Source organism: Podarcis gaigeae, assembly GCF_964106915.1.
Source record: "Podarcis gaigeae genome assembly, chromosome: 13".
NCBI classification, from domain to species: domain Eukaryota; kingdom Metazoa; phylum Chordata; class Lepidosauria; order Squamata; family Lacertidae; genus Podarcis; species Podarcis gaigeae.
The window spans coordinates 55,933,281-55,947,522 of record NC_139689.1 but is presented as its reverse complement, the minus strand read 5'-3'; the positions used below and the strand labels follow the sequence as shown (position 1 = coordinate 55,947,522).

The 14,242-nt window shown below is 47.6% G+C and overlaps 1 protein-coding gene across 2 annotated transcripts in view; it reads right to left on the bottom strand.

Moving 5' to 3' along the window:
* Positions 1–14,242, bottom strand: part of SGSM1 (small G protein signaling modulator 1) — a gene marked incomplete at its 5' end in the record, with an annotated part of 71,007 nt that overhangs the window by 31,388 nt on the left and 25,377 nt on the right. For both annotated transcript variants that reach the window (XM_083710082.1, XM_083710083.1), the window contains 8 exons: positions 1,496–1,659; positions 2,044–2,111; positions 5,254–5,378; positions 6,797–6,928; positions 7,418–7,563; positions 8,839–8,906; positions 10,947–11,099; positions 11,743–11,905. In XM_083710082.1, coding sequence (XP_083566208.1) covers positions 1,496–1,659; positions 2,044–2,111; positions 5,254–5,378; positions 6,797–6,928; positions 7,418–7,563; positions 8,839–8,906; positions 10,947–11,099; positions 11,743–11,905 — 1,019 coding nt within the window. The remainder of the gene's footprint in view (positions 1–1,495; positions 1,660–2,043; positions 2,112–5,253; positions 5,379–6,796; positions 6,929–7,417; positions 7,564–8,838; positions 8,907–10,946; positions 11,100–11,742; positions 11,906–14,242) is intronic.

Genomic DNA, 14,242 nt, shown 5'->3' with positions numbered 1-14,242 from the left:
TTCACGACAAGGCTTCATTCCGGAAAGAACATCAGAAGAGCCTCTGGATCAGGCCAGCGCCTGTCCAGTCCAGAATCCTGTTCTCACAGTGGCCAACCAGATGCTCCAATGGGAAACCCACAAGCAGGACCCATGCACAAGATCACGTTCTCTTCCTGTGATTTCTAGCTACAGTACTGATATTCAGAAGAATATTAATATTTTTAAAAACCTATATGCAGGATTAGAACCACACGATTTGACTCCAGATAGAATACACCCAGAGCCTCATGCTCAGCCCTCCCTGGAGATGCCACTGGGGTCTGAGCCGAGGGGCTTCCCCATGCAAAGCAGGAGCTCTTTGACAGACCTTGAGCTCCAGCAGGTGCCCTCGATGGGCTCCTGAGGCCTATACCTTCCTCAGCCCCTCTAAAAGCAAAGCAGAAGAACAGAAGACCCACAAAGCCCTTCTTGCACCTGCCACTTCCAGAGCCCATGAACAGTTCATAAGAACATCAGAAGAGCCTGCTGGATCCATCCAGTGAGGCCCATCTGGTCCAGCATCCTGTCCTGAGAGTGGCCAACCAGATGCCTCTTCTGCCAAGCCCATAAGCAGGAATCAAAAGCAAGAGTCCACTCCCTTCCAGTGGTTTCCAGCAACTGGCATTCAGAAGCACTGCTGCCTTTGACCTTGTAGGCAGAGTGCAGCCATCATAGCCAGTAGCCATCAATAGGCCTCTCGTCCTCTATGAATTTGTCTAGTCCTCTTTTAAAGCCATCTCAGTTGGAGGCCATTACTGCCTCCTGTGGGAGGGAGTTCCATAGTTTTACTATGTGAAGAAGGCCTTTCTGTTGTCTATATACCTTAAAATCTTCAACTTCATTGGATGCCCATGAGTTCTAATGTAATGACAGAAGGAGAAAAACATTTCCCTCTCCACTTTCTCCATGCCATGCATGACTTCATAAACTTCCATCAGGTTTCCTCTTAGGCCTTATGCACATTTGCTTTTCCTCCACTGTCTCCAGGCACAGACTGCACTTAAAAGCTCCAGGTCTGAGCAGGGGTTGGGGTTGTGCTTTTTTTGCTCAGAGCTTTTCCCACAAAACCCCATTCTTTGAAGCTCAATCAGAGCAAATGTCATTCGGCAGAAAACCCAAATTGATGTTTGCTCCGATTGAACTTTAAAGAATGGGTTTTTGTGGGGACAGCTTAGAGCCAAAGAAAGAAGAATAAATGTTTGGACATGGAGCTTTTAAGCGTGGACTGTGGCTGCAAAGATCAGGGCAAAAGGGTGTGGATAAGCCATGATTTGCCTTTTCTCTAAACTATAATGTCCAAAGCCCTGCAGCCTTTCCTTGTAGGAGGGTTCTCCACCCCCCTTGATCACCTCAGTTGTCCTTTTCCAGCTCTACAAAGTCATTTTTGAGTGGAGATTACCAGTCCCAAGCTGTGAGAGGCCAACCCATGAGAGGCCACCCTCAACCCCCCCCCCCAGGCTGCAGCCAGCCTTACCTTCCCCCTCTGTGACCACAGAGGGGGGTCCAGCTGGCCATGGGGCAGGAGCCCATTTTCTAGGCAGGAGAGGAACTGCAGGAGGTGCCCACCTTTCGGGAATCGCAGTGGTGGGCGCTGGATGCCGTCTTGGCTTACCAGGACAACTGTGCCCCCACTGTCTACTATTGGCAAGAGAAAGCGGGTGGGGAGAGAGAGACGGAAAAGAGGGAAGAGGTGAGAACCAGATTCTGTCCAAAGAAACCCCACTGGGCTCCAGGGGGAGCCAGAAGCATTTTCTTGCCCCCACCCCCAAATGGCCTAGGGCCGCCCACACCTCTGCTTAATGTCGACAATGCACCCCTCGTGCGCCCTTTAAAGCCCCTCGTACATACAAGAGGTTTCTGGTTTTGATGTGGAGAAGCTTCTATTCTCTTTCCAGAGAATGGGGTGCTTCTCTCCTTCTTCTCCTCCAGGTCAGTCGTGGGTGGAGCCAGAGCCCAAACTGGACTGACCACCAGACAGGGCGACCAAAGCAGATTCTGTAGCGGAACCAGCACCTCTCTTACCTTGCTGGTGGCAGTGGAGGTAGACAATGTCCTCCAGGCGGATGGTCATGGCGTAGTCCCAGTAGATGCTGTGAGAGGGAAGAACAAAGCCCATCGGGGTCACCCTCAGAAAACTCCCTGAAGGGTCAGCCCCACATCCACCTCTAACAGGAAGAACATGGAGTGGGAATAAGCAAAACTAAACTCCTGGCAAATGCTCAACGAAAAAAAGAGACCCATCCCAAATTCTGTGGCAGTAAGTTCCACAATATTAGAGAATCCTTCCACAGTGAGTTCTCTCACTTTAAAAAATGAAGCTGCAATTTTCACTACATCTATGCTACCAGTTTTTGTACCAATTTAGTGAATAATACTGAAGTTCTGAGTTAACATGCAATTGACGCATCATCTTTCAGACTGGCTCCCACCTGTTGGACCACTGAAACTGCAAGAGCTGGTTATGAAAATTTAGCTCACCTGTAGAGATGATGGCAGCATTGCTGATTGGCAGCTGAAGCTATCATTTAAGCTACCAGTATGGCTGGTGCAACTCTGCATAATTACATTTCAGCAGGAAACCTGGGATAACTCAGTCTGTAGAGCAGGAGACTCTTAATCTCCGGGTTGTGGGTTCAAGCACCACATTAGGTGAAAGATTCCTGCATTGCAGAGGAGTGGACTAGATGACCCTCGTGGTCCCTTCGAACACTACAATTCTATGATTCTAAACCTGTTAAGACACCACCATTGACCATTATCTAGATCAGTGTTTCCCAACCTTGTGCCTCCAGATGTTTTTGGCCTACAACTCCCATCATCCCTGACCACTGGTCTTGCTAGCTAGGGATGATGGGAGTTGTAGGCCAAAAACATCTGGAGGCACAAGGTTGGGAAACACTGATCTAGATATATCTTCTTATACAGTGGTACCTCGGGTTAAGAACTTAATTCGTTCTGAAGGTCCGTTCTTAACCTGAAACTGTTTTTAACCTGAGGTTAATCGCTGCGGCCGCGCGATTTCTGTTCTCCTCCTGAGGCAAAGTTCTTAACCCGAGGTAATATTTCTGGGTTAGCGGAGCCTGTAACCTGAAGTGTCTGTAACCCAAGGTACCACTGTATACATAAACATCTGAGGCTGTTGTCATGCTCTGCAGTTCACGCAACCACCAGCAGGTAGCACTGTGGAAAAAAAGTGTGATGACAAACTTAGAGGCTAGCTAGGCAGCACCTGCCCAATGGGGAGGAGGGTGGCGGCCAGGGAGTAGGAGGAGTGGGGGGGGGGGAGGTTGACAAGCAACACGAGCAAGGATGGCACTTTCTCTCTCTCCCTCTGTGTGTGTTTGGCTTTGGCGGAAGGTCCAGGCTTTCGCTCAGAAAATCCCTGCTGACAACTGGCACAAAGCAGTATGAAGAGTGCCGGCCATTCTGCCTCAACCCAGCAGAGGGTGCACTGGCTCTGCCGCTGGGCAGCCCTCCTCTCCTCCTAACCCTTGACCAGCACAACTAAGGACTTATTCGCCTTTTCCTCCTCCCTTCCCAGGCATGATTCGCACTTGAAAGCTCTGTGTCGGAGTGCTCTTTCTTCCTCCGCCCCCTCCGTGAAAAGTGCTCTTGAGTGTTAAATCACAGTGAATAGAAATCTGCATAAAACCTGAATTGCTGTTTGTTGCGTTTCAGCTTTATTGGAACGTTTAAGTGACTTAAATGTTAGAATCCTCATTCACACAATTATTCCAAATGTTAAGGCCCCTGAGAGATATTAGGAGACAGACACCCCACATTCCTCTTTCAGTTTCTGCTAAAAAGGGATTGACTGTTAAGCCACTCTGAAAACTGTAACTCTGGGAGGGGAAGAGGAGACCCTCTGCAACTCTCAGCACCCTTCCCAAACTACACTTCCCAGAATTCTTTGGGGGTACGCCATGATTCTTTCAAGTTGAGTTGTACAGTGGTACCTCGGATTACATACGCTTCAGGTTACACACTCCACTAACCCAGAAATAGTGCTTCAGGTTAAGAACTTTGCTTCAGGATAAGAACAGAAATTGGGCTCCGGCGGCGCAGCAGCAGCAGGAGGCCCCACTAGCTAAAATGGTGCTTCAGTTTAAGAACAGTTTCAGGTTAATAACGGACCTCCAGAACAAATTAAGTACTTAACCCGAGGTACCACTGTGGTGCTTTAAATGGAGGAGCCTGAGTGGGCAGGAAAAGCTCTGACCCTTCATATCCTTCTTCAAAAGGCGGTGACTGAATCTTTTGGGGTTTCATTTGCCTTTCACTTCTCTTTGCCCAGGCTTAAAAAAGTGCAGCCATGCTACCTGAGGCCTTGCAAAAGCAAACACAGGAAAGCAGGCGTTTTCCCCTTGACCTTTGGGGAAATGCAGCAGCGGGGACAACGTGCTTGAAGCCAGAATACGGAGCCCCACCCAGTGGAAGGAGGAGCCAGCAGGAATCTGGACAAGCACAGCTGCTGATAAGCAAAGCCTGCTGGATCCGGCCAGGGGCCCATCTCAGCCAGCATCCTGTTCTCACAGGGGCCAACCAGATGTCTGTGCAGGACCTGTGCACTGGAGACGTCTCCTCACCTTCAGTTTTGAGCAGCTGGGATTCAGAAGCACCCCTATGTAGTCCAGCCTCCTTCCTCCAGGTGCCCACAGATGTTCTGGGCTCCCCTGTAGGGCTCCTTTTGCCAAGATCTACACAGAAATCTTTATCAAACTCCTCTAATTAAATCTGCCAGGAAGCTCCAAAGCATATGACATCCTGTCAGGTCAAAATGCAGCCATTGCTGCCTCCCCCCGCCTGGTGCCTTCCAGGTGTTTTCAACTACAACTCCCATCAGCCCCAGCTAGCGCTAATGGGAGTTGCTGTCCACAGCATCTGCAAGGCATCAGGTTGAGGGAGGCTGATCAATTGTTTTCAACGTGGATAAATTCTGTGCTGCAGCAACTTAACCGCTGCAGGGACTAGCCTTTTGTTAATTTTCTTCTTTTGGAGTGGGTGACATGACTATACTTTTTCATGAAATCATAGAACTGAAGTGTTGGAAGGGACCATGAGGGTCATCCAGTCCAACCCCTTTTGCCCAACATGGGGCTCAAGCCCACAACCCTGAGATGCTCATGCTCTACTGACTGAGCTTATAATGTTGCTGCTTACTTTAGTTTCTTTTTATGCTGCTTTTTTATCCTGTTATATGCATTAGGATAATCTATTCTCTGTGCTGCTCACCTTTTCTCATAGTCCAGATCACCCACAGAGCCATTCATCAGTTGGTTTGGGGTCCACTTGAGAGTCATGACGTCAGCAGTCTGGTGAAGGGACAAATATCCTGGGATGGACTCCATGTCGTCCCGCTAAGAAAAGAGGAAAAGGAAGAAGAGTTGTTTGCTTTTTAATTATTTTATTATTTAAATATCTATTTGGTGCTTTTTCTTTAATTATTCTGCCATACGGCAAAGAAAGGATTAGCAAAGCAAGCAGCCATCTACGGAGTCAGTCCCTTGGTCCGTCTAGCTCAGTACTGTCTGCACTGACTGGCAGCAGCTCCTCCGTGTTTCAGACGGGGGTCCTTCTCTCCCAGCCCTGCCTGGAGATACCGAGATTTGAACTTGGGACCTTCTGTATGCAAAGCAGATGCTCTACCACTGAGTTACAGCCCATCCTGATTCCCAGAGCCTTATAATCTATAAAGACATGGAACAAAAAGAAAATGGAACAGGAGGGAGGAGGAAATCAGCAAACTCAGGTAGACGTGCTTATTTATGAATTCTTCTAATGGGCAGCTGGGCCAGAAAAATGCCATGGAAGGACATGCCCAACAAGGCTGGTCTGACGGCCCTGGCCCTTCTCTCCGCTCCTCTCCTGCCACCTGATGGAACAGCTGCTGCCAGGTGACCCTGGGTCCATCTAGCTCAGTATTGTCTACACCAGGCTTCCGCAACCTCAGCCCTCCAGAGACTACAATTCCCATCATCCCTGACCACTGGCCCTGCTAGCTAGGGATCATGGGAGTTGTAGGCCAAAAGCATCTGGAGGGCCGAGTTTGAGGAAGCTTGGTCTACACTGACTAGCAGGGGATCTCCCAGCTGGACCTGGAGATTCTGGGGATTGAATCTGGGACTTCTGTACACAAAGCTTAACATATGTAGATTTTATGCAAATTTGACCTATGTGCCATTCTTTAAGTACCTAGCAATGTCATTGCCAGGCAAGCCTCCCATCCAGGCACTGACCAGACCTGGCCCTGCTTAGCTTCGGGAAAGTGCCCCCCGGACCGCACTCTGGGAGTCAACTCAAGCTGAATGGCTTACAGCACAATCCTACTAGACATGCCCATTCCAGGATCTGCTAGATGTGTACAGGGGAACCTGTGACAGCCTAGCTAATGTTATACTGTTATAGCCAAGGGTCAAACACCCTCTGGGGGTCTGTTCTGCATCTTGAAAATCTCTGTTAAAAATTAAGAGGCCAGTTTCCAGCTCGTATGACTGAGGGGCCATGACATTACAGAGCCCAGAGGGTTACAAAGAGAGATTTCTACTCACTCCATGGTTGGGGGTGGGGAGAGAAATTGCCAGCATTCTGCAAATTTCCTGAGTTCTCCTCACAGCTAGCATAACTGTATGCATGCTCAGTGTTTCAGCAGTGATCATTTGACCATGGTAAAAGATTTATGGTGCTTCCCCCCCCCCCCTTTGCTAGTGGCTACTAGATTTGGTTTCAAAGCAAGCCCTTTCTGACCCAGAGAGGCTACTGTCTTTGCTCTACTCACCGGCTGCACCAAGACATTATTTTTGCCGTATAAGAGTGTGGCTCTGGAGTTCTGGTGCAGCGACTCAACGTAGTCTCTGGCTGAGAGAGACAGCCGGTCGTCCATGCTTCCGCTGGAATGCCTCTTCTGAATCTAGGAGAATCCAGCCAGGAAATCAACTTGGAACCAGTTTACCTGTTAGGTTGCCTTACCTGCCATATGCACCCACTTAACCACTTTGATCTGCAGAACTGGCACTGCGACTGGCACCACATAATACTTGTTCTGCTTTTGTAAGAATCAATATTTTAGTACGGCAGCACCCGAACCCTTTGGAAGTCCCTGCCTATTGACATCAGGCAGGCACCTCCACCGTACTCTTCAGTGCATGCTAAAAATGTTTTTGTTTAGACAAGGCTACCCAGACATGTAGAATGTTGATGGATGTTTTAATCGGTTTTTAGCTGGTTGCTGATTTTATCTTGTGAATGTTTTAGAGTGCTGTCTTTAATGATGATTTTAATGTCTTGGTCATGAACCTTCCCCACAACATGCATGACATAAAGACATCAATAACCTCACATGTGCATGTGCACACATGCCCCACAGTCCTAGCTGCTTCCCTGATCTTCTGGAACCTACACAGAGAGCTGGGCGTTTGGTGGGCGAGTCTTGGCGGCAGTGAGAGCTGTGGATTCGGTGGCGCTGGACCAGCTCGTCAGCCGAGGGGTCGGTCCAGAAATGGTCGGCGGTCTTCATCTTGGTGTACTCCAGTGCACAAGGTCCCACTGTGGAAGGAGGCAAGAGGCAGGGCAGGCAGAGGAAACAAGGAGAGCAAGCTGGTAGGCAGCCGTCCCCCATTTGCCGCTGCTCCCCAAACACACAAACCCCCCCCCCCCCGCGCTTCCAGAGCACTGAATTAATCAGGAAAATCCCAGAAGGTCGGAGTACCAGTGTGTGCAGCATGCCCTTGATGCAAGAACCCAAAACCTTGAGACACCATAATGAAGAACATGAGAACACAAGGAGAGCCTGCTGAATCAAGCCGATGGCCCACTGAGTTCAGCATTCTGTTCGCCATCAGCCAGATGCCCCAAAGTGAAACCCACAAGCAGTGCCTGAGCACAAGTTCTCTCTCCCTCCTGCAGCTTCCAGCAACTGGGATTCAGATGCATTTACTGCCTCCAGCTGTGAAGACAGAGCAGAGCCATTGTGCCTAGGAGCCACTGATAGCCCTTATCTCCATGAATCTGCCCAATCCCAGTTGGTGGCCATCACTGCCTCCTGTGGGAGGGAGTTCCATAGTTTAACCACACGCTGCGTGAAGAAGGACTTTCTTGCATCTCTCCTCAATCTCCCCACATTCATCTTCAAGGGATGTCCACGTGTTCTAGCATTGTGAGAGAGGAAGAAAAACTTTTCTCTACCCACTTTCTCCAGGGTTCCAGTTGGGGGCACTGGGGAGCAGGTATGCCCCCCCCCATTTCCCTGAAGGCATCCCCATCTCTTCTCTCCATTCATTAGAGGAAGCAGAAAACAGCCAAGGGGGAAACCTAGCTGATACAGGGTCCCCTCCCTCCAATAAGATATACTGTGGAGTGGGGGCTCTTATTGCCTAGAGCAGGGTTTCCCAAACCTGAGTCTCCAACCGATCTAGAGCAAGGGCAGGGGACCTGAGACTCTCCCAAGACCATGCTCCCACTCCAGACAACGAATGCCCCACCCCATCTCCACCCCCTTCTCAGGTGTTCCTGCTCCACTGGAAGGTATCCTGGAACTGCAATAATTATTCTGTTTGCTTGCATGGAAACCTCTGACTTTTGCTGAAATGTAGCCAGGCAGGAGTTTCACCCTTGGCTCTGTGCCCCATGCACTTCTACCTCTGGTCCTGCCCAACTGCAAGTACCTACTCTAAAAGACTTTATCTGTATAACTTGAAAATTCACTCCCAGCATCTCGAACACAAGCAAAGTATTGCTCCAAAACAGTCAGGTTTTACCACTCAACAGCACTTCAGAAAAGCACATAGGGTGTCAGCGCAGAAGCAAGTGAAGCCACATTACCCAGCAAAGAGGCAAGGATTGGCCCATCAACTGGATCCATCAGCAGGGCTTCCTTCTCATAGTATTTGCTGTACAGACAGAAAATAAGGTGAGAGAAAGGCTTTAATAACCCCAGGAAGGGTATGGTGTGTGCATGTTCCTCCCAGGAAACATTTCTCCAGCGCTCTACAGCTTCCCTGGCTGCCCACACCTCCCCGTCCAAAAATGCTCTGTGGGAGGAGGGACCCAATGACATCATCACTTTCATTGGGGGCACCCAGTAAGGCTGCCAGCTGCAGGATAAGGGTAAGGACCCTCACAGCCACCCCTGGGCCAATTTACCAATAAGGTCAGCACCCCAAAAACCCATGAGAATCTCACCAAAATTTCCTCTCCCCCTTGTTAACTTCCAAATGTAATTTCTCTCATTAATTGATGGAGCATGGTTGGAGGGAAATAATGGGGTGAGGGCTTTTTTTAAGCACAGCACTGCATTTAACATACCGCTGGGTAATCCTCCAGTTGCCTCTGCATGCCAGTAAAAGTGAAAATTCTCCAGCACTGAACTAGGCTATTGTATGACCATTAATCTGCTCACTGAAAAATTATGAGCTTGGCTTAAGCTAGGATACCATTTTATCAGTCTGTTGGAAAAGAAACTGAGAAGGAAACAGGCTTGAATTAACACAAATGACAGGATTTAAATTATGCTGTTGCCAGAGCCTCCTTTCAGTCTGGCCTGCAGGGGACTAAAATTCAGCATGATGCAACATCAGTGAGGCTCCCTCCTGCCTTTCCCTATAGCTATAATGCTTTTAAAGCACACAGGTTAAAGGCAGTGATGTCCTTCTCTACCACATCCATGCCCAAAAGGAAGGCATAGATTTCTTTGCAGAGGTAGATCTAAATGGCTGTCCCGAATACACCACCTTATTTGAAGGGCGCTAATTGGAGGAGACTTTTTCAGTGATCATACAGGCCCTGACACAGTTTGGGATGGGGGCAGTTTTAGAGGCTACCATGACAAAAGTGGGAGCTTCTTACTTTTCTCTATCTCCTTCCCCACCACCCAATGCCTTCTTCCTTTTTATATTCTTTTTAAATGACAGCACCTTTTAAGAAGTTAAAGAGAGAGAGAAAAGGGGGGAAAGATAAGAAGCTTTCCCACTACAAGAAGCCCACTCCACTCCCTTCCAAAATCACAAATTATCTTGCGCTGCCCAATTCTCCTCCTGATCTGTGTTTGCCCAAGGAGACCCAGAGACAGAGCTCCACCCACCTGGCCCCAGCCAGGGAGAATCCAGCACCCCACTAGACCATATCCCTTGCTGGCTAGCTTTGACCAGCAGCTGAGAATGTTGAGCCCCCATCAGAAGACATGATACAATACTCAATTGCAGCACCTAAAAATTAGGCAAAATGCCTTCAGCCCAAGGGCAACAAGCTGTTCTGCAGTACTTGCAGTCTGGTGTTAATCACACAGAGACATATTTTTATCCTTAATAGAATTGTGTTGGCTTCTGTACATTGTATAGTTTATAGCTATGTTCATAGTGGTTTTGAGTATCACTAGATACTATTAAAGTTTTGCCCTTTATTTATTAATTAATTTGTTTGTTTATTTGATTTCTACTCCACCTTCTAAGCCAGAGAGATTCCAAGGTGACTTATTTTATTTATTTTTATATTTTAAAACCTAAGGGGGTAAAGTATCTCTCCCCAGCTCAACCGGACATGCTCAGAAACAAAATGTTGTGCATCAGCTGGGAAGTAAAAATGGAAAACTACTCAAACCTCCAGCAACTTATAATATCATAACCTCAAAAAACATTCCTGCTTTGCGGGGGGGGGGGGGAGGAGGGCACTGCAACATTTTGCTGCAGGCTCTTCTTGTCCAACAGAACACAATTTCAGACATGCTTTCCAAATGGCCTAAAACCACCTCTGGATCTCCACAAATTGATCAGGCACATGGGGAATTCATCACAACACCTACTTCCCATGTGAAGTCCAATGAACCCAGATGCTGAAAAGACCAAAGTTTCACTGTGCAAACGAACCTTACGGATGTCTCCCTCAGGAGCGGAGGTAGGCAAAGGAAACTGCTGCCACTCATTGTCTCTCTTTACCTGCTGTTTTCCACCAAGTGGAGCACTATTTTGTCCAGGACCTTTTCGAAAAGTGCCGTCCGGATCCAGAGGTGCTTGATGGCCTGCGGGGAGAGGCTGGGGAGCTTGGAAGCCTTGCGTGTGCTCTCCTGGACACCCGGGCTCTGGTTTCGCCTTAGGGGAGAAGGGAGAACAAGTTCCACATTCACCCACATCTGTGGCCGGCCAAAATCTCCCAGAAAGACATGCACAAAGTTGATGCACTCATCTATTTACTGGACGTATTTGCTTACAAAAGGATATAACCCGGGTTTTTAAGAATGTGGAAGGAAAATTGCAGCAAAAGAAGGCCTAATCTGCACAGACCAGTTTGGGGCTAAATCAGAGGCTACTTTTTCATGTCACAAAAATTATTGGTCCAGGAGTCTCAGCATCGTCATTGTTTATTTGGATGCTGCCATTCCAGAACAAACTATGTTCAAGGTGGCTCACAAATAAAAAAATAATTACATAATTTACCAAGTTACAAAATATAACAAAATTTAAACAATGAACAATTAATGAGAACACCCATGAAGAAATAATGAATAAAATCAAACAATCCTCTTACAGTAAATAAAAATACCACCATAAAATCACATAAGTCTTGCACTAGCAACCCAGGTCCAATGGCCCTCCAGACTTCTCCAGGGGCCTGACGCTGGGGATTAGATGCAAGGGCCAAAGCTCTCCTTCTGCTGCTTGAAGCCCCATTCCAGCTGATGTCTGGCCATGTCTCAGCCCCATGCGCACACCCAGGCTCAGAGCATAGACTTACACATTCTCAATGAGCTGCTCCAGGTCCTGCACCTTCCGGGACAATTCCTCAGCAGGAGGAAAGCTCTTCCCCACCTTCATGAACAGGGCGGCAATCTTGTTGCTGCGCAGGAAGCCCGCCGCCCGCCGCTTGAGGCCATGGAGGACACAGGCTTCAACGGCAGCTGGAAGGAGACAAGAGAGAGGGGCCAGGTGGTGCATTAGGAGGGAGCAGTGAGGCAGTCAAGTTCACTGATAATGGGAAGTTGTTAAAAAAGAGGTTGCAAAGAGCTCCAAAAGAATGCTTCCAAAGTGAGAAAATGGGTGGTAAAACTGGCAAATGATATTCAGTGAAATGTGTAAAGTGATACATGTGGGACCAAAATGTCTTAATTGCCCGTACATGTACATGGGGTCTGAACTAGCGATGACTGACCAGGAGCGAGACCTTGGGTCTCAATGAAGATGTCACTCCAAAGTGCAATGGCTGTGAAAAAGGCAAATTCCATGCTAGGGATCATTAGGAAAGGAATTGAAAATAAAACTGCTGGCATCATAATGCTGAAAACTATGGTGCAACTGCACTTTGAATCCTGTGTCCAGTTCTGGTCGCCTCGCCTCAAAAAGGATATTGTTGGAAAAGGTTCAGAAAAAGGCAACCAGAATGATCCAAGGAAAAGAGGGACTCCTCTATAAATAAAGGTTGCAGAGTTTGGGACTTTTTAGTTGAGAGAAAAGGCGAGTAAGAGGAGACAGGATTGAAGTTCATAAAATGATGAACAGAAAGTAGACAGAGAAAACTGTTTCTCCCTCTCTCATACCACAGGCCACTGTGAGAACAGGATGCGGGACAAAATCCACAAGGTCCTTCTTATGTTCTTTTATTATGATAATTTTTATTAATTTTTCATTAATAACAATCCAATGGAGGCCACATTAATACAATACCAAATCATACCAAATCACAATACAATCAAAAGAACCAATTAATCAGTTCCGAAATCAACATTTTTGGATGACTTCCCATGTTCCGGCTATCAGGAGTTGACGTTATCGATGTTATTCCTTGATCCTGCGCCAATTCTCTTAATTAGTCCAAGTTCCACAATTCCGATCTTAATCCTTTGTGGGGGTTTTTGCAGCCACTGATGTGACCACTTTCGAACGTATTTAATAAATCCATATCCATTCAATTGCAGAGGGAGTTTTATATCCTGTAGCTGTGTAAAATATTTATTTATCTTCTCCCCCCCCCTTCCTGTTGTAATCAGTCAGTTTTCTTCAACATTGCCCCTCCTTCGAGAACTGATTTCTACGTGCGACACGTCTCCATTTTGTCCCATCCAAAAGCATTCCAGAGCCCGGCCACGGCTTCTGGCCTACTTCCAGTGTTTATCTCCCTGTTCCTTCTAACGAGCTGGTGCCTTGCCAAAACCATAATAAATCAGAATCAGAGCTCTCTTCAACGGGCAATGTCACAAATCATCACAGTATTTCACACAGTCTATTCTTTTAAGTACTCCATAAAGAAAAGAGTCCCATGGACTGCAAAAAGCTCAAACCTATCCATTCTGAAGGAAATCGACCCTGAGTGCTCACTGGAAGGGCAGATCGTGAAGCTGAGGCTCTGGACACCTCGTGAGAAGAGAAGACTCTCTGGAAAAAACTCTGATGTTGGGTAAGATTGAGGGCACAAGGAGAAGGGAACAACAGAGGAAGAGATGGTTGGACAGTGTTATAGAAACAACCAACATGAATTTGACAAAACTGTGGGAGGCAGTGGAAAACAGGAGTGCCTGGTGTGCTCTGGTCCATGGGGTCATGAAGAGTCGGACACGACTACTCTACTAAACAACAACGAAGAAAATTATAGGTTCTTGTTGAATCCCTCTAGCATTCCATATATAGTTGTAATTCATTAATAATTTCATTCCATTAATAATTGATTCTTCTTCAGTGAAGACTTGCCAGATCATAGCACAACAAATACACAAAGAGAACAAAGGCTCCTCCTCACTTACGTAGCATTCCAATTATGATAACGAAAGTCCTCTCCAGATCAAAACCTTGGCACCCAGTGGCTGATTCATTTAGCAGGTTATCTTTCTCCTTCTTCCAAAACAATGTTTCTTATGTCCAAAATCAGATACATTTTACAAAAAACAGAGATACCGCCGTTCATGGCAACTGCCTTGGGGAGTTTCCAATGCGTGCAGTGCTATGCACTCTGCGTCCCTGCCCCTGCATTCCATCGGAGCGAGAAGCAGTTATCGGACGATCCACGAGGGAAGCTCTCCCCCCAACCTGGGGGGCGGGGCTTGCAAGGATAATTACTCCCAAATTATCCTTAACTAACTGCATGGCTGGCATCCATTACTGCGGGAACAGCTGGTCGCCATGGCGGCTGTGGCGGAAGTGGTCCATCCTATGTTCATCTTACCACCTGTTCGCACTCTTATCAGTTCTGCAGAGAGATCAGCTCCAACAAACACCTCCTGATGCCCTGAAATGACCTCCATTCC